At 53.0% G+C, this 20,112-nt stretch overlaps 1 protein-coding gene across 1 annotated transcript in view; it reads left to right on the top strand.

The window, feature by feature from the left end:
* Positions 1–19,889, top strand: part of LOC101937180 (bifunctional epoxide hydrolase 2-like) — a 105,536-nt gene extending 85,647 nt beyond the window's left edge. The window contains exons 13-19 of the mRNA XM_065587430.1: positions 1,880–1,954; positions 4,353–4,398; positions 7,162–7,264; positions 7,666–7,735; positions 10,137–10,217; positions 10,736–10,794; positions 18,510–19,889. Of these exons, the coding sequence (XP_065443502.1) occupies positions 1,880–1,954; positions 4,353–4,398; positions 7,162–7,264; positions 7,666–7,735; positions 10,137–10,217; positions 10,736–10,794; positions 18,510–18,594 (519 nt within the window). The 3' untranslated portion in view covers positions 18,595–19,889. The remainder of the gene's footprint in view (positions 1–1,879; positions 1,955–4,352; positions 4,399–7,161; positions 7,265–7,665; positions 7,736–10,136; positions 10,218–10,735; positions 10,795–18,509) is intronic.
* Positions 19,890–20,112: the final 223 nt, after the last annotated feature.

Below are 20,112 nucleotides of genomic sequence, written 5' to 3'. Positions count from 1 at the left end.
CAACATCAAGAATTGAACCTGGCCTGTGTCTCCTGCAGCCTAAAAAAACCCTGACATGCTTAGCACCGCTCAGTACACAGCAGAAAGAATCCGACACTTCGGTTGCTTCCCCACCCTGAGGCCCTGCCCCTTGGCCAAGCTGGAGCTGGGCTGGGGAGCCCGGGCCCCTCCATCTGCCCAGGGTGGGGGACCCAAGAGCAGCCCCCAGCCCCTGGGGTCTGCGACTCCCCACAGCTGCTCAGGCTCCCCGGGCCGCTCGTACCTGGGCGAGGCTCCAGCTTCCTGCCTGGCCGGTGGGCAGGGCCTCAGGGGGAAGAGGAGGGGCAGAGGGCTGGGCCCATGGCGAAAAGTGGACGGGCCACACCTATACACTTTCAAAAAGTGGGAGGGCCATGGCCCCTTGGCCCCCATGTTCCGGTGCCTCTGCCTCTCAGGGCTGCAAAATATGGTGATAAATGTGGGGTGTGCCCATGCAGCTTTCTCTCTTTCCCCCTCTCTCTGGGAGGCTTTAAAATTAGGTATTTTTTGGTATGAAAAGCAACATTCTCATCTTTTCCCAGGAGTCGCTCACAACTGCAGTCTCCTCCACCCCGCATCACAGCTTGTCCCTGCAGGGCAGGACCGAACCGAACCCCTGGGTGCGTTTAACCCTCTCCTCCCCTGTTCTCAGTGCATGTGAAGCCACTGCACATGTGACTCTCCAAACTGGGCTTGGTAGACAAGACACCTGCCAGCCTGATGCATTATCAGCCCTGGTGGAGCTGTGGGGAACCTGCAAAAAAAATCACCCAGCCCCAAAGCTGATTAATCTTCCCCCTTCTCTCTTCTTCTAAGAGCATTTGGCTTTTCCCCAAATGAATTCTTCTTTTAATAGGTGCTTCATTTTAATTGACAGCTGGAGTGAGTGAAAGCAGAACTGAAATGCAAACAGGGCCATTCAATTCGTTCCGGCCGACAGCTCGGGTGCGTCAGCAAATAGCCAGCCCAGAAAGCCGGTGACCAGGACTATTGACTGGCTTCTGCACGGTCTTAGGATAAAGTGTCTTTAAATGTCACAGAGCCTCATACCTTTAGGGTGCCAGTTCACAGCCCACCTGTGTTGGTGGCAGGAAGGGGATTGCTAATGTGTTATTGGAGCCTTTCACTCTTTAGGTCACCAGCTGGGTTGCAGCTCACCTGGATGGTCACCAGAAGTTTTCACATCTGACGTCTGCTCAATAGCCCCTATATTAAATGAGTTGGGGGGGGGGGGGGTCTCAGTCTAGTCCCCAGTGGCTGGGTGTGTATGTTACAAAACTGCTGTCATGTCTGGCACCGTTGCTGGCATTCTCGCTGATCTCCTCCAGTGGGCCAAGCAGAGGACTCGGAGCCAGGACTCCTGGGTGCTGTTTCCTACTTGACCTCTGATTTGCCGCGGGACTTCACTTCTCCTGAGAACGAATGGGGAGAGAAGTGATCCTGGCGTGTCACTTATTTTGCCCCGGGGGCGGGTGGAGGGGGGGAGACCGTTTGTAGGGAGCGGTGGAGGTCCCTGGACCAGCGACACTGTGGACTGTTGTGCTGCGCTGTGCCATGTACCCATTTCATATAGGTCACTGAACAGCTGTCTGGGCTGGGTTCCAGCTGGGGGACTAGAGATAAGAGGCCCCTGAACTCTCCGGCCCCCTGACATGGGAGATCCGGGTTCTCCTAACGTAGCGTTTTGTTGCCTTTTGAAATGTCACCATCTTAGCTGTGCTGATAACGAACGAAACGCCCCATTCCCGGGAAACCGGTGCCGTGTTACCCCGCAGGCCTCTTCCCGCCAAGCCGCCCGCCAGCACTCTGGGTCCTCTTTGGAGAGAGCTGTTGAAAGCGGCTGCTGCTGTTTCTCTTTCAGGGTGTTGCTGAGCTCGAGTTGGAGAAGGACCTGAGCAGGATGTTTAGGATCATGATCCGATCCATCAGGAAGGAGGTAGGGGCGGGGCATGCGGCTGGGTAGGGCGGGGCTTTATCCCATAGCTGGGGTCTGAAGGAGGAGACTCAGAGGCTGATGATCCAGCCCCAGCCTGGGTTAACTCTCCGCTCCCATCTCTCTCACCTGGGGAGGCCTGACCGGAAATTTCGGGAGGAAGGGTTTGGCATCAAGACTCAGCTGGAAGTTTTGCCAACTGTTGCAACCCCCGACCCCGCTATCTGCCACTCCACCCAATGGTGATGGGCCCGCTGGATGTTTGGAGAAGAATGTTGGTATTTAGATCATCGGTAGGTTTCAGAGTTAACACGCTCTGTTGAGATGAACGGGGTGTTAGTTCACACCTTTCTTGGAGACAATAATTTGGGCTGTCTGCAGACTCAACCAGGGCACTGCTGTCTGCCTTACATCCATTTCACATTCAGAAGACCTAGTAAGGCTTGGGATGTCCTTTAAGGAAACTCGCTCCAATTCTGCCCTATGCTGTTGTGGCTGGGGTGGACTCGGTGGAGGGCACAGGGCCTTAAGCATACGGCACAACCTGAACCATCTCCAGGGGTTACATCGAGTCTCTTTATCTCAGAGCACAATACAAATAGCGTCATTAACCTAGAACAGAGGCAGTAAATATTTATCAGCAGCTTCAGGGCAAAAACCCTTAAGAGAGCTTTGTAATTTAAACAAACTCAAAGTCTGGAAGGCAGAAGATTCATAGTTAAGGCTTTTTTTTAAATCCTGGCTCAGCTGCAACTCACTGTGTAGCCTGGGGCGAGTTACCTGACTGCAGTTTGCCTTTTGCCATCATTAACGCAGGAATAATGATAGTGACCTAATATCCAGGGTAAATCCAGCGGGGGTGAGGGGGAGGCACATGCTGGAAGCAGGGACGTCTGGCCCGTCGCTGCAGTTCTTTGGCTTGGCTTCCAGGCCTTTGCAGAGCCAATGGAGTACTAGTCCCGTCCCAGGAGAGTCCAGGGAGTGAGATCAGCCTGGGAATTGAACCAACTCTCTGGGGTTTGTCTCGGAGTCCCCGGGCGATGCTCTGGAACTGCTCCCCACAAAGCCAGTCAGGACTTTGGGGAGCCTCCTCTCCCTTGGAGCAGACTATCTTCAGGGCAAGAAGCTCACATGGCTTCACCTTCTTGGGTCTCTCTTTGGAGCATTCAGCATATGCCCCTCCGTGTGCTTCCCACAGCGAGTCCACCCAGGCGGGATCCTGGGGAAGCCAGAGGGTCCTGCACCCCCACTTCACAGTCAGACGTGACTCTTAGCCAGCCAGTAAAACAGAGGTTTATTAGATGACAGGAACACGGTCTAAAACAGAGCCTGTAGGTACAGAGAACAGGACCCCTCAGCCGGGTCCATTCTTGGGGCCCAGCGAGCCAGACAACCCTGTCTGCACTCACTCCCAGTCCCCAGCCAGCTCCAAACTGAAACCCCCTCCAGCCCCTCCTTTCTGGCCTTTGTCTCTTTCCTGGGCCAGGAGGTAACCTGATCTCTTTGTTCACCTTTAGCTATTCCCTTGCAAGGGGGGAAGGGCCCCAGCCATTTATTGCCAGGATACAGAGTGTCAGCCATTTATGCACACTGGAGACTTAAGAAATGCATAGGGGAAACTGAGGCACCCACACAGTATTCAGAGGAAACATTAAGAACAGCCCCACTTCGTCACAGGGTTCAGGCGTCAGGTAATGAGTGTTTGCTGTCCCCGCGGAGAGCGAGTGCTCCAGCAGCGGCGTGGGGCACTCGGGACCCGTTTGCAAGTGACTCGGATCCTCCGTCGCCCCAGACGCAGCGTCTTGCATTGCTTGGGGCTGGCTGGGTTAGAGCTCTCTGCAGTGTCTGCTCCGAGCCAGCTGGGCGAGGGAAACCCTGGGCAGGACTGGGCCTGGTCTGGATAGGACTGGGCCAGGTCCTAAAATCCAAGCAGCCTCATTACATAGAGCAGCAGCCCCCGTGTGCTCGGTGCAAATCCTGCGCTGCTTTGGTCTGTCGGCTCCTGGCTTTGGAAGGCCCCAACAAGCCCCTTCCCCGGGCGCTCTGGGGGCTGCGCTCGGTAGCCGAGCACAGAGGAGGCCCAGTGCTGCTGTGGGCCACAAAAGCGCCTTCGTATGGAGCTTTGGGGAACCATTCCACAGCCGGGCCTGCCCCTTCCCTGCAGCCACCCCGCAACGCCGAGTCGGCCCGGGGGAGCCATTCCCTGACCGGCTGGGCAGTTAACCAAGAACAGTACGTTTCCAGGCTCGTTAGCTAGATGCACGTCTGTTTTTTAAACCAACCCGCTACGTCAGTCCCCGGCGCCGCGTGATTGCTCCCATGGCTTTTCTCTGAGTTCCCCTCTGGCCGGCTGCCCTGGGAGTTAATCACGTCCCGTTAATTAGAGCTGCTTCCCTTGCAGGACGAGCTGCCTGTTCCACTCAACTTCGCCGACGTCCGGGAGCGAGGTAAGGGTGCGAAATGGCCTAGGTGGGAAGGGATTTGTCGCCCCGTTCCCCCGTTATCTCCCAGCCTTGTCGTTAGTGGCGCAGCCGGATCTCTCTTATTGACGATGTTTCAAATACTTGCCAGAGGGGGGTCCTGCCGAGCTACTCCCGGGGCTCCCTCCCCTTCCCTCCAAACGTGAACGGACCCGACTTCACAAGCAACCCTACAATAACAAAGGATTGGGTTGCTCGCGAGGGTTGGGCTGCGCACACAGGTATGTTATTGTAGGGTTGTTCATTGGACGTAAGGAAGTCCAGGGCCATGACAGAAGGGGATGGAGGAGAGAGAAAGGGTGTAAAAGGGATGGATAAAAAGAAGCATTGAATTGTCCCATAATAGTGCAACCCTACAATAACATCCCAGCATGTGCAGCCCAAGGCTTGGGAGAGACCCTGCGATAACAAACTGGCCTGTGTGCTTGCAGGGAGGAGAGAGGCTGGTATTAAGAAAGAAATCGCTTTTCTTTGCAAGCTCCTCTGGGTAGATCATGCACTAGGCGAGGGTGGATGTAGTGAAATATGAGTCATTTTGAGTGCCAGAGTTCCCTCCCCACTCTGAACTCTGGGGTACAGATGTGGGGTCCCGCATGAAAGACCCCCTAAGCTTATTTCTACCAGCTTAGGCTAAAAACTTCCCCAAGGCACAAATCCTTTCCTTGTCCTTGAACGGTATCGCTGCCACCACCAAGTGAGTTAGACAAAGATTCAGGAAAAGGACCACTGGGAGTTCCTGTTTTCCCCCAAATATCTCCCCAAGCATCTTCACCCCCTTTCCTGGGGAGGCTTGAGAATAATATACCAACCAGATCGGTAACAAGCTGAGCACAGACCAGACCAATTAGATTCTAAAAAAAAAACAGACTTTATTATAAAGAAAGAAAAAGTAAAAGCAGCACCTCTGTAAAATTAAGATGGAAGATAACTTTACAGGGCATTCAGATTCAAAACACAGAGGATTTCCCCTCTAGGTAAAACTTTAAGGTTACAAAAACAGGCATAAACCTCCCTCTTAGCACAGGGAAAATTCACAAGCTAAAACAAAAGATAACCTAACGCATTTCCTTGCTATTACTTACAATTTTTGTAATCTTAGATGCTTATTTCAGGTAAGGTTTTAGGAGATGGTTTTTTCCTGCCCTGGTCCCTCTCTGTCCGAGAGAGAACCCAACTTAGGCTAGGTCTACACTACCTGCCTGAATCGGCGGGTAGAAATCGACCTCTCGGGGATCGATCTATCGCGTCCCGTTGGGACGCGACATTCGATCCCCGAATCGACGCTCTTACTCCACCAGCGGAGGTGGGAGTAAGCGCCGTCGACGGGAAGCCGCAGAGGTCGATTTTGCCACCGTCCTCACAGCGGGGTAAGTCGGCTGCGATACGTCGAATTCAGCTATGCTATTCCCGTAGCTGAATTTGCGTATCTTAAATCGACCCCGCCCTGTAGTGTAGATGTAGCCAAAGAGACCACAAACAAAAACTTCCCCCCACAGATTTGAAAGGCTCTTCTTCCCTTATTGGTCCTTTTGGTCATGTGCCAACCAGGTTATTTGAGCTTCTTAACCCCGTACAGGTAAAGAGGGATTTTGTGCTACCCGTAGCTGTATGTTTATGACACTGAGAAACACCCTTGATGCTGTCCCTTTAATTAGACACTGGGCAGCAGGAGGGACGCCTCGGCCAGTGGGATGGCGTGGAGCGGCTGCATGTTAACCAGAGCCCCTGAAACTCCTGTCTCCCTCCTTGGGTTTCTTCCCTTTCTTGCAAATCCACTTACGCAGCGTTCTAATCAAATCACCCAGCGATGCACGCTGCCGAAAGGCGCTCTCAATAGCAGCAGCGATAAGCATTCGTTGCGCAGCTCCAGCTGGAGGCGCGCACCCTGCAAAAACCTCCAGGAGAGCTGGAGGGGCGGCCTATGCACAGGGCTGCAGGGTTCTACTCCGGGCACTGAGGGCCGGTCCAAAGGAGAAAGATGCCCTGGTAGGACTTGAAGTTGGCTTCGAAACCAGCCTAGAGCGAACGTCTGTGTGGATTTCAGTGTGAACAGCTAATCTGGGTTTAGCTGGACCAGTTTCACCATATTGGTTTAACGTCACGCTGTGAGTTCTACCAGTGCCGTGTTCTCGTCTAGACACGCCCGGGCTGCATGTGACCCCGGGTACGGATACGTTCTATGAAAGCGGGGTGGTGGGTGTAGTGAGTTTGTCAGGCCTGTTAGGCGCTGGTGTTACAGCCCAGGGAACCCTTTGCCAGGCGGCACCATTGGGCCTCTGTCCCACTGCCCCTGTAGCCGTTGGCTGAACATCACAAGCCCTGGTGCATAAAGTCGAGGCACCTAAATCCACATTTAAGTGCCTAAATAACCGGTGTTGCCATCACGGGCACTGAGCACCCTCAGTGGGAGCTGCCGCTGCCCAGTGCCTCTGGAGAGGAGGCCGCTCCCATAGCTGCTTAAATGAGGAGCCTGAACTCCTGGGCCGGCATGAAACTCACACGCCGTCCACTCGTCACCACCGGGCTCCCCCGTCTCAGGCTAAATCCCATTCACAGAGCAGCATCCGGCTTTAAAACTGAGCACGGGGAGAGAGGGTGGGTGCAGGGAGTCTGCAGAGGCCCTTTGCAAGCCCTTAGTCCTTTGTTGGGGCCACGGATTCGGGGTCATTTGCAGCTGATCCTTCCCACGATGCTGCCTATCAGATGTTCTCACCCTCTCTCTCTCGGCAGGAGGGCTTCTGGTTGGCATGCCAGAAGACCCACCTCCAAGCCAGATCCTAGCGGGAGCGGATCTCCAGTACTTCATCCAGCAGTTTAAAAAGTCTGGCTTCAGGTAAAAGCAAAGCTAAAGAACGAAACAAGAGTCTGGTGCTGGAGGTAACGTCGGCTCTGCCTGGGATATTCCCAGAGACGTTGTTACAAGGCCTTCGGCTGTTTCATTTGCAAACAACCCCCCCCCCCCCCCCCGGCATGGGGCTCTTGAGAATCTCCCCACGGCTTGGAGGCAGGCGTGCGGTGCTGGTGCCCATGTGGAGCCTAAGATGAGCCACCATAGAAAGCCCAGCTAAGAGGGCGGGGGGGTCTGCCCTGGGATCGCAAGGAAATACCAACTCAGCCAAAATCTCGGCCCCTGGTTCAGCTGCACCTCCCCAAGGAATGCAGCACCCGAGAACTTCTCGGGGATCCCAGTGACGATTTAAGCCCCTCCCCCCTTTCTCTCTCTCTCGCCCTTAGGACACCATTGAACTGGTACCGGAACATGCGAGCCAATTGGCTGTGGCGCCTGTCTGCAAAAGACAGGAAGGTGAGAGCGGCTCCTGTCACTCGGCAGCTGTCTCTGGGCTCGGATCTCAGAGCAGGGGCAGGAGCTAGGTTACCGTTCTCCAGCCCGAACCCTGGGCCGCTCGCAGATGAGGGAACGTGCCGAGAGCAGCCCGCGGTGCCTTCGTTCCCTGGAGCAGAATGAACAGTCGCTTGGGAACAGGCACTAGGCTCATCTGTCTGTCCTCCCCTAGGCTCGCGGGCGCGTCGTGATCCGGCATCTGGAATGTCTGTTCTCTGCCAGAGGCAACGTGTTGGCGAAGGGCAGGGTGTCCTTTGTGGTACCCCCATGTGGAAGCCTGGCCTGGGGACCCTGTGGGGCTGTGGGTTGTCCCACAGTTGGGATTGATACACACCCACTCAGTACATCCCACGGAGTGAACTGGCAACTGGTCCCTTCTCAGCCTGTAGTAACATTGTGCCTATTCCACCAGGGCCTCCTTTCCACGCAAGAGAGGAAAAGTTTCCGGAGGGCGGGAGTATGGGGCTGTGGAGGGCTGAAATCCCTGTCACCCGGAGTCAACCACCCTCCGCTGGCCAGGGGCAGGGCGGGGTGATCTAATAGGTCTACCTCAGCTCTGTCTTCCGTGGTAGAACGGCACCTTTGGAAGGTTCCGGACTTAGGGCCAGATTTGTACGGGTATTGTGCAGCCTGCTCTAGGTACCTAAATCCCTTTAAGAGTCTGCCTGCCCACCCCAGCAGGATTTGAACACAGTCCCACAACTTGCTTTCAGCGGTTGCCAAACTGCCCCGCCATGGTACCTGGTGTTGTCCTGCCCCTTCTTGCTTGTCTTTATTCTCCATGCCGGAACGCGGGGTCAGTGCGGCTGTGCTCGGAAGAACAGGAATTGGCACTCACGCTGTTCTCTGCCTCCGGAGATCTCAAACTGCGTTACAGAGCTGGGGAAACTGAGGAACGGAGAAGTGAGGTGGCATGACCAAGGTCACACTGCGGGCCAGTGGGCTGGACAGCAGTTCTGTGCTCTAACCACTGAACCATGCTGCCTTCGCAAGAGGGCAGCACCGCCCCCCAAAGGGCATTGAGCGGTTAAGCAAGTGGCTGGAGCAATCAATGCGATGCTCAGACGTGCGTTGGCTCTGTGACCTCGCTTCACTTTCAGTCTCGGCGAATATAAACGAGAACTCTTGGGCCAGTGGGTGGCCTCCAGCCTAGGGCACTTCCTCCGCTGCAACTGAGCTGGAGGATTGATTGACTGGGCCGTGATTGATATTAGACAGCGGTCACGTTGCAGCCGCTCTCTCTCGCCCCCAGGGCACGTCCCTCTGGGGCTCTGGTCTCGCTTGCACTGTCCCCGCCCTGCTCTCTTTGGGTCAGCGGCTACCCTGGGGAATTCAGAGAAGAGGGACAGAGAAGGCTCATTAGATCCCATCTACTCCATCCATCCAGCTGTTTTCTCGGGGCTGGTTGACGCAGGAGGTCAGACTGGTTGGTCAGCCTGGGCTCAGATCTAGGAATGATCGTTTGGGGCCAGTGCAGAATTGCTCTCTACAGTCTGTTCGCTGGTGCTCTGGCTGGGACGGCCACAGTCCTCGGACAGGCATAAATTGTCCTAACTGGGGCAGGTCGAAAGGGTTCCTCTCTAGTGCCCTTGTACCTCCGGATGGGCGAGCGTCTCCGAGTGATTTCCCGCACAGAAGCGCAGAAACGCCTGCCGAGGTCGCAAAACATTGGGGGTTCAGCCTGTAGCTCTCCATCATGGGCGGTGGGTATCGAAGGTCAGGGGAGGCTAAGCCTCCCCTAGCCCCGGCTGTGGCCCCACCTACGCTCCCCCTCTCCCCTGAAGCCAGTGAGGGCTCAGCTCCAGCTGGCAGCCCAGAGCTCGGGGCTTCGACCAGCCAGTAGCCTGGGGGTCGGGCCGGGGCTGGGCTCAGGCCGGGGCTCGGTCTGGCCCAGGGGTCGGGGCGGGTGGGCTGGGGCTCCTCCATCTGCAGGAGTGGGGGCGGTTGGGGCTCTGGTAGGTGGGAGGCGGGGCCTTGGGCAGAAGGGGTGGGGCTATGGGACTAGCCTCCCCGAAGGGGGGATCTCGCGCTGTCCATGCTCTCCATACACTGGATAAACGGGTTGAAATTTCAAGTGTGGTTATCTGCCAAGGAGCAATTGCAACAAGCCGTGAGGCTCCCCATCTGCAGAGGTGTCATGTGCACTGTTGTGCGTGGCCTTTGGGCAGCGCATCATCACCTGGTGGGGGTGCCTACGCAGCCCCCGCCCACCCCGCTCCCATGGATTCTACGTGAGTCTGCTCCACTCCGCACTGATGGGAACGGCTAGTGATCGCTACCCCGCTGGGCAAGGAGACTGTTTACAGAGCGGATTTGATCTGGGGGCGTCTCATTTCCTAGCCCTGTCTTTATCCCCCTGCAGATCCTGGTCCCGGCTTTGATGGTTACTGCCGGGAAGGACTTTGTTCTCCATCCTAATCTGAGTAAAGGCATGGAGGAGTGGGTAAGTGATCAGCATTATCCACCCCATGGCGTCCCGGTTACCCGGCGGCCAGGGATATCCAGTGTCATTGGGCTGACGTTGGTTCCCTCAGACTCCATCCCAACTGAATGCATCCCTCGTAAGTGGCTCGTGCTTCGCATGTGAAGCAACTGTGGGGAGTTCCCAGTAGCAGGAGGGTCTCGGACCAGCCGCCTTGACTAACGAGCTACATAAATCCCACCAGCTGTGCCTGCCGAGAAGGGCGATCAAACCTCATGCTTCAGGCCACGTGCAGGGGTCAGGGCGAAATGCTCTTCTAGCCAGGTATAGCACCACATGCCCGGGCCGGGGAATTGTCCTTCCTCTCAAGCGTCAGGAATTGTCCAGCGCCGGGTTCATGGTGCCAGGCTCGATGGGGCTGATCCCATAAGGCAGGTCCTAAGCAGCCACCTTTTCTAAAAGCCTCTGTACCTTTGAGAGGCCCGGCAGCGTCTTTGGAGTGAAACAGGGTCTCACTGTTCTTGTGCATCTCTCTCCAGATTCCCCAGCTGAGCCGGGGCCACATTGAAGAGTGCGGACACTGGACTCAGATGGAAAGGTACCGCGTGCACCGCGGGGACGGGTTGGCTGGCGTTGAAAGCCCTGTCGTCGTCAGCCGCTGGGGGCCTGACTGTAAGCGCTGCTTGGCAGCCAGCTCTTGCTCCGGTGCCCTGGCCGCATGGAGTGAGCTTTTAGCCAGTCGAAATGTGTGCGGCGAGGGAGTGGGGCGCCGCGGCCGGCGTTTGCTAAAGGCTCGGCTGGGTCAGCACTGCAAGCCAAGCTGCTAAGGGCAGTGAGCTCTTGTGCCTGGGCCGGGAACTGATTTGCCCACAGGGATCACCACGGATTATCTCCCCCACAGCCCCCGCCCGATGCTGAAGCCTTGTGCAATTAGCTAAATGGCTTAAAGAACAGGAGTACTTGTGGCACCTTAGAGCTTATGCTCAAATAAATGTGTTAGTCTCTAAGGTGCCACAAGTACTCCTGTTCTTTTTGCGGATACAGAGTAACACGGCTGCTACTCTGAAACCTGTCTAAATGGCTTAGTGACTTTTAACACTTCCTCTGAAGCCTCCAGTATTGGCCTGTGCTGGAGGGACCAGACCGAATGGCTCATGGCAGATCACTGCACATTTGACTCTGATTTTCAGTGGGCCGAGCGCCCCCAGCTCCCATTGACTTCAGAGGGAGCCAGGGTGGCTCAGCACCTCCCTGAATTAGGCCAATACATATACGCATAACCCAGCCTACCTGGATGGCAGCATTACCGCCCGGGGCCACGACGCGGCTCCTGATTCGTCTTCATCCCATAGCCCAGCCCAAGAATTCGGAGGGGCTACCCCAGTGGCTCTCAAACGTTTGTACTGGTGCCCCCTTTCACACAGCAAGACTCTGAGTGCGACCCCCCCCCTTTATAAATTAAAACCATTTTTTTATATATTTAGCACCATTATAAATGCTGGAGGCAAAGCGGGGTTTGGGGTGGAGGCTGACAGCTCGCGACCCCCCATGTAATAACCTCACGACCCCCTGAGGGGTCCCAACCCCCAGTTTGAGACCCCCTGGGCCACCCCCTCCCAGCCAGCTGCTGCAGCGCTTGCTCAGGCAAAATCCCGCAGTGGGGTCAGTGGAGATTCGGTCTGCATGGGGACTGCTGGGATACGACCCCAAACGCATGTCCCGCCACCAGCTAACGAGAGAGTTCATTACAGCCCCAGTCGTGCCGCACGGGGAGATCCCCGGGATCCCCGGCAGCTCGTGTGCCGTCCGAGCATCCCTGCATTACTGCGCTGCAGCTTCCCAGCTTGTCCTCCGGCAGCTGGCAATGGTGTACAGAACCGGGCGATCCAGCCCGTTGGGGGGGGGGGGGGAGCTCTGTTAAACCAGCCTCATTCGCTTAGCCCATGTCATCCGCTGGCCATTATTTAACACAAGCAATTAGCAGAGAAAAGGAGCCGAAGATGAGCTGGGCCGGGAGGGATCGTCTCACGAGAACAGAGGAGAACAGCTAAGTGTGCGCGGCTGAGAGGCCATTACCGGCAGCACCTCCAGGGCACTGGAGGGGGAAGGGAACTGTGGATGGTGAGGCAAGCGGGCCTGAGCCGGAGTCATGGGGGGTAGTTAGGAAAAGGCAAAGTTAGACAAAATTCAACCTATACATTCTATGGTCCTTATAGGGCCTCTTTTGCCGGAGTGTCTGAGCACCCCAGTCGCGAGCATTGTGAAGTGGTGGATGCTCTCCGGCCCCAGGGAGTTCAGACAGTCACTGAAGTACTAATGCTTATCAAAAGGGCAGTGTCACTATTTAATGTATCCTCATCTACACCCAGGGTCTCTAGTTCTCTTCCCTCTATGGCCAGGCCTCAGTTTCCAGGGGAGGCAGGTCCTAGCCTGCGCCCCAAACCCAGTACATTTTCCCCAGCAGGTGCTGGTCTTTTCTTCTGCCCCTACCCGTTTCTGGCCCTCTTTTCCCCTAGGCTCTGCTTCAGAGTGCATCCTTCCTCATCCAGCCGCATCCTTCTCCGCCCCTTGCAAGGGACTGGGTCTGATTTATGTAGCCCAGACACCCCCCACCCTGATACACACACAAACACACACACACCCTTCCAGCAGTCTCTGAGAGGACTGGATAATTTGAGTCAGCTGCTTTTTTTCTTCTCTCCCACCCCCCATGTGACACTTCACTCTGTCACACACATGTTTATCTTCACACACCCCTGGGAGGGAGGGTGTCACGAGTATCTCCATTTTACAGATGGGGAAACCGAGGCACAGCGAGGCTAAGTGACTTGCCCAAGGTCACACAGGCAGTCAGAGTTGAGCTGAACTGTAAGAAGTGCCAACCTTATCGCCACCTCTCCCTTCCCCTTCCACAAGAGCAGCGAGTTCTTTCTTCCCCTGAGCTGTTGCTGACGTCTAGCAGGACAGTGCAGGTATTTGAAAGGGCCTGGCCCAAGCACATAGAGACCCACAATGGAGTGGAGGGAGGGATAATGAAAGAAGACTCCGCCCTTTCTTTAAATTAAACCTTCTTCATCTCATTGGAAAGGAAACGACACAGCTGAGATTCCTTTACACCTGCCCATCAGCCAGGGGGTGAACCCCCCCCCCCCCAGGTCTCTGCAAGTCTCCGTTCTATTTCGCTCCTGTAGTTCAGCCCCACAGAATGGATCCATCCTCCCAAATTACCCACATACCCCTTCTTCATGCCCCCAAACCTCCTCTGCACCAGTAAGAGAGAGAGAGAGAGCACTTCATCATCTCCAGAGAGGCTTCTTGGGAAATAACCCCCCACTGACGGCTCGTCCATGACTCCTGGAATTCACTCACGGGTCTGCCTGGATGTCAGAGAAGGTGTAAAACAGCAGCTAGGCTGAAAGGCAGTTAAGTCAGCAGGAGCAATTGGATCTCTGCAAAGTGCATGTGTCATATGATCAATGCTAACGGCTGATGGATGAATCTCTGCAGCGCCGCTTGAATCAGACTCGATTTCTGCTGGTTTACAAGATATATAAAATCTCGTCAACTACATTGCAAGGCGGAATATTCTCCTGGCTTTACAGGTCTGAATGCCAGTGTTAAGAGTGCCGAGTGCGGTAAAGGACGGAGTCGTTACACTCCAAAGGCTGGAGAGAGATCAGTGCTGAATAATGTTACGGGTGCTGAGAGAAAGTAACAGAACAGACTCGCATCTCTCTCGGCGGGCCCCGGCCGCCTGCGGAGCGGGTTTGTAATGGAAACGGCTCCTCAGCCAGGACTAGACTATAGCATTTTGTGTTAAACCGCGTAATCATTTGTATGTGAGGTTAGAGGGCCTGATCCAAAGCCGAATGGAGCGCCTCCCATTGCCGGGCCCAGAGAGCACCGATGGTGCAGGGGAAGGATGTTAAGCAGAGATCACCTTGAAAAGAACCAGCAGGGGGTTCGTAAGTTGTTGGAACGGCTTGAAGAGCTTCCTCCGTTTCCCTTTCCCTCTCCCTCCCGGCGGTTTGAATTATTGTGCCTGGGGATCTAAACACTCTACATTTTGGGAGAGTTTGGATCCCATCTGATTTTCTCAGCTGGTCTCACTGGGCCTGATTTGTCTTCTCAGCCCTGTTTGGTGGAAAGCTGGGGTAACTCCATTCAAGTCAAGGCCGTTCCACTGGGATACAGGAGAGAATTGGGCCCATAAGTATTATGTGATGGAGCATCGCTAAAGAGTTACAGCATCACCCAGCGTTTTTCTCTTTCAAAGACTAATTAGTCTCTGCTCCCAACACCCCGGGTGATAGACATTATCATCTTCATTCCACAGAGAAGGCAGCGGAAGCAAAGAGATTAATTGGCTTCCGTCGAGCCCCACACGGGTCACTGGCAGAGGCCTAGTCATGTTAGAACTCAAGGTTTCCTGGCTCCTTCTCCTATGCTCAGACCAATGGATTTCAGTTCTATAGGCTCTCATGCACCCATGTGGAGTATCACACCTCGTATGCTCGTATAGTTCACCAAAGCCCAAGCGCTGCACTGGAACGTGATTTTTTTCAAGTGTTCAGGTTGACTGCAAAACCAGGTTTCCTCAGATAAGACAAAATTTGTGTTCCTCGTTCAGGATGACACCCCGATCCTGATGAACTTCTGAAACAAAGCTGGGTTTGAGTCATTCACTGGCCAACCAGCATTTGCACCATCTCCTTGGGTGAAAACTCGCTTCTTCCTCAGTGGTCGAATAACTCAGAATGGATGTTTTCAAAACTTAAATGGTTCCATGGCTGTTTAATGTGACTACATCTGATTTATTTTCTCTTTCTCTCATGTTCCTCATGTTGCAAACTCACCACCTGTTTGCAGTTTAGTGGCTTCTGCTGGTCTCAACTTCAGGGTCCCAACATGTAATTCTTGGGAAATCCCTTGAAAACTGCCTTGTGTATGAACCAGACTTCACATAAACTACGCTCACTGGCACCATCTGAGGATTTGGCTCTAAAAGCTGAATTAAATAGAGAACTCTAGGATGTCGGCTGCGTGCAAAATACAATCTTCAAGGGATTTCCCAAGGGTTCCAGACATTGTGACAGGTTGAAGCTACGAAAGCACAAATTGTTGGTGAGCTTGCAACCTGAGCTTGCAAAACCAGCAATCTGTACTCTTAGTATTCCCTAAGAGTTGGTTTTTTAACTGCGTGAAAGGGCAATACTGACCTTGCTAGATCCTAGTAGAGTAGATCAAAACATCACCTTAAAAATAACATTTATTTCTTGCTCGTTGCTCTTTCTGTGGGCTTTGTTCTCACCCGATGCCAGTCAGCTCTGTTGGGCTGTAGAATAATTGACCAACGGAAACTTAAAACTCTACTAGACGAGGCACTGGAGAAGATCGGAGAAGGACCAGTTCTGCATTGATCAATGGTCAACATGACTTAAGAAAAGCTTTAGGTGCAGGAACTGGGGAGCTCAGGTGTTAGTGATAGACCCCAGTGTAAGGACCTGGATGTATAGAAAGATCTGGTGTCTATTCCCAGTTCCTCGGGTGTGATTTGAGGTAGGTCTGTTAATGTCCATGTGCCACAGTTGCTTCATTGGTCGAATGAAGATCAGCTTTGATGCTTAACTTGGGAGTGTCTGTAGAACACTTGGAGATCGTCAGCTGGAAGGTGCTAGACAAGTGACTGTTAATAACAGGTCTTTTCCATTTGTAATGTCTCTGAGAAACCCTAACGCCGTTCAGTCCACAAGCATTTGTTGCCAGGAACGTTGACTCTTTGCTGAGCTAGCAGCTCTCACCATTTTTACTAGAAAGAGCTTTTTTTTAAATGCAATTAGAAACGTGATTTAAAGGCCAAGGTTCCATGCCGACATGTCTCTAACCGTATTAAATGCAACCTCTGTTCACCACTCCGTCACTGGCCCCGCCAGCCATCCTGGAACCAACATGCATGAACTAGTTACAACACACGTCAAAAAGCACTTGTATGAGAGAGCTATTGTGTGATTGGCTAACGTAGAAGACAAGTGATCCTCTGAGCCAATCAGCACGCAGCCTTTTGATCATGGTCCAGTGAGTAACTCTAACATACCAGCATCCATCAGACAAAGGGGTGACATTATCCAGAACTGTCACCCTCTAAGTCTGGAGTCAGCAGAAGGGATGTCTGTCAACATCAGTGTCTGTCACTGGAAATAAATATTTGGGGTTCACTCCATCTGGAGGCGATGCCCTGTCACTTTCCCAGTGACATTGTTTCTTGGATGGTTCTTTTACTGACTGCTGTCAAGATGTGCCCGGGATGTGGAAGATCATTCATGTCCCGGGGGGGAAAAAAGGGCTGCTCGTTGAATTGTGGATGTAGCAGATACACCAGACCCACGCTAGAATGAACGTCTGTATAGCACGACTTCACATATAACGCGGTCACGGCCATGGATCTCAAATTTAATTACTTTAATTGCAATTCATTTTAATGCGGTCCCCGCTATAACGCGGTACCGCGCATGGATCCCAAATCCTGCGTTCTAGCGAGGGTCCGGTGTTATTAGAAACCTTCTTTCTCTTGTTCTTAATCCTGCTACTGAACTTGGCACCTTTCTCCCAAAGACCTCTGTGTGCTTTACAACACTAGCTCGTCAACCCTCACTGGCACCTTCTTCACCATCCTCTGTTGATCAGGCCCCCTGGGGTGGAGTGGGCCGCTGTAGCTGCTTAGCAGCGCTGCTATACCAGGCAGCATTGTAGGTTGGGAAATGAAGAATCCCGTATCCAAGGGGAATTTCAGGGAGGCAGAAGGGAATCACCCACACTGGAATGTGTTGCTTTCCTCTGGTGTTGGCAACTGCTGGACAAGGTGGGCTGATTTGATCTGTCTCGGGTGTTTCCGCAGCACCTCTCACCATGGTATCTGGGCACCAACCCATTCATGCAAATCTTCTGCTTCTCTTTGCGTGAATCCTGGGTGTCCCCAAAAGGGGGTGTTCAGAACCTAGGAGCTAAAGGAGCCTTCAAAACCCAGTCCAGCAGTAACTCAGGAGGATGTTAAACACAGCGCCTAATATTAGACATTTTAAATTAGCAGCTCCAGATAACTTGCATCCAAGAGTTTTAGAAGAGCTGGCCAAGGAGTGCTCGGGTATCACAACTGGGATATGGGTGCCCTGACCTAGCAGGTAGAACCAGGAGTCAGGGCTAGTGGTCGGAGCAGAAGTAGGGCCTAATAGTTTGAACAGGGGTCAAGCCAAGGGGTCAGAGCTGGCATCGGAAACCGAAAGTCAAGCTGAAGAGTGGAACTGGAGTCAGGGATCAGGAGTCTAGCTGGAGATCGTAGCTGGTGGTGGGGATCAGGAATGAAGACAAGGATTAGAGCCAGGTCCAATGCAGGCAATAAGAGAGGACTATGTTGTAGCAGAAGACTGGGTACCACCAACTTGCACAGGCAGCTTCCTGGAACTCCCTCCATGCTTAAATAGTGCACCTGGACCAATCAGACCTCAGTCAGAGGTGCTACCAATCAGGTCATCTGTGGATGGCACTTCCTGTGGTCCTTAGTCTCCCAGGGATTATAGTGCATTGATTGCAGCTCTGCCATGTGGGGGCATAGCTGCTTTGGTTACCCAGAGCCCGGCAGTTCTAGGTTCTAGTCTGAGTCCCTACAGTCTGGGACATTAGTGTTGATTTTTTTTAACAAGTTGTCATAACTCCCCGGGTATTTAAAAAGGGTGAACGGGATGACCCAGGTAGTCTCAGACTTGTCAGCCTGACATCGATCCTGGGCAAAACAGTGGAGTGACTGATACAGGACTCTAATAACAAAGAATTAAAGGAGGGTAATAATTCATGCCAGTAAACATGGATTTATGGAGAATAGATTTTGTCCAACTCATTTTTTGACGAGATTACAAGTTTGGTTGATACAAGTGGGAGTGTTGATGTAATTGACTTCATAGGGCATGGGACTTGGGACAATGTTTTGATTGAAAAATGAGAACAATAAAATAATTAACATTCTATTTAGTCAAAAAGGCGTTTTTGGGTCAAATTCTCAGCCTCTTCTAATTGGCAGCCTGCATTTTCCCCACGTTAATGCCACCTCGTTACCGCCAGTTAATAATAAAATGTATCATTTTCTTCTAAACTTTTCATGGGAAATAACATTGCCCAACAGCAAAGCAGCACAGGCTGTGAGCAGTCTCCCTAGGAAATGGATGGAAGCCTAATTCCTTGGGCCGGGAAAGCTGGGCTGGAGAAAGCCCAGTAAGGAGCAGTCCGAGCTTAATGCAGTGTGTTGTTGTTTTGTTTTTACAGGCCAGCTGCTCTCAATAAGATCCTCATCAACTGGCTGGAGGATGTTCATGACAATTCTTTGCTGCAGAAGGTTTCAAAACTCTGAGTTTGCCCTTGGAAGATTTCAGCCTCCAACTTCCTGCTTGCTGCTTGTGTGTCGGTGTGGGCCCTGCCAGTACCACACACCTGATAAGCTGGGTTTTGCCTCTGGGTTTTGGTTTTCAAGCTAGTCACTGGGAAAGGTGGGGTAGCCGGGGCTCAGCTAGCCACATCAAGCCGGATAACTGCCTTTCTTTGCACTGGCGTGGGAATGCAGGCGTCTCAGCGAGGGATTGTAGCATCACGCTCTGATGTGGGGCAGTTCTCCTGCATGTGTTGTGATGCAAGACTAGGGTGACCAGATGTCCCGATTTTATAGGGACAGTCCCGCTTTTTGGGTCTTTTCCTTATATAGGCTCCTATTACCCCGCGCCTTCTGTCCTGACTTTTCACACTTGCTGTCTGGTCACCCTATGCAAGACACCGACATTTCCTAGCAAATGAGGAGGCCAAATCGAAGTCTCAAAGCTGCAGGGAGCAGTAAACCGAGCGTCGTCGTCTACTTAGCAAATAATGTAAACTGCAGAAAAATAGAATGGGGGGGAAATTCCCTGGCTAGGAAGCGCCTGAACATTTCAAGCTAGGATACAGGGTTTAGAGGGGACGGGTGACTTCCCAAGTGCCTCCTGCATCTACAGCTGATTCAGTTATTGATAAAAGAAGAACAGGAGGACTTGTGGCACCTTAGAGACTAACAAATTTATTAGAGCATAAGCTTTTGTGGACTACAGCCCACTTCTTCTTTTTGCGGATACAGACTAACACGGCTGCTACTCTGAAACCCTTCAGTTATTGATGATACTGAACCACTCATCTGAAACCCTGTGAATATTTTGTAGGGTTAAGCGTCCACCTCTGGCATTCAAACTCCCCGCTCTGGGTTTGGTTTGGCTCGGCCCCCAAACCAGAAAGGCCTGTTTTCTAGTTCAGACACGGCCAATAGCTTTGCGACAAGAGATGAGTGGAGGAGTTTTTGTCCCATGAAAGCAGCTAGCGCCCCCTGCTGTCCACTGTTCAGATTGGAGACCAGGGATGTCAGTACTGACCTGGCCTCGTGCCCAAACCTTGAACCCTGGCCAGCAGCTAGTCAAGCCCTAAGCACTGCCTTGCTTGTGACCAGGGTTTATTTTCATTGCGATTGAGGCTTTTGTTGTCCGTTTAAGCTGTACATTGAGGGTTTAATACGGGCTTTGCTGGATACTAATAGCTCTTTTATGCTGCTTTGAAAACTTGCTTCTGCTTTTGTTATTTCAAGCGTCTTTTGTAAACCAGCAACCGAAATAAATCCCAGAATTGATCTCATGGCATCCAGTGTTCTTCCCGGTGGCGCCTGGTTATGTTCATGCTGGTGGAGATTCTTTGTAAGGCGTGTTTGCGGTGCATTGTCACCCCTGAGTGCTTTTGGAAGTGGGGTTAGCAGTGGAACCAGATGGATAACCCCACAGATCCTGAGACATCCTTTCTAGAAGGGAGCGGGCTGAGCAGGCTGGTGGCGTAAGATCAGCATTTTAATGTAATTTTAAAA

The sequence above is a fragment of the Chrysemys picta genome, chromosome 3 (genome assembly GCF_011386835.1).
Source record: "Chrysemys picta bellii isolate R12L10 chromosome 3, ASM1138683v2, whole genome shotgun sequence".
NCBI classification, from domain to species: Eukaryota; Metazoa; Chordata; order Testudines; family Emydidae; genus Chrysemys; species Chrysemys picta.
Note: the sequence above shows the minus strand (reverse complement) of the source record. Positions and strands in the feature narration are given on the sequence as shown.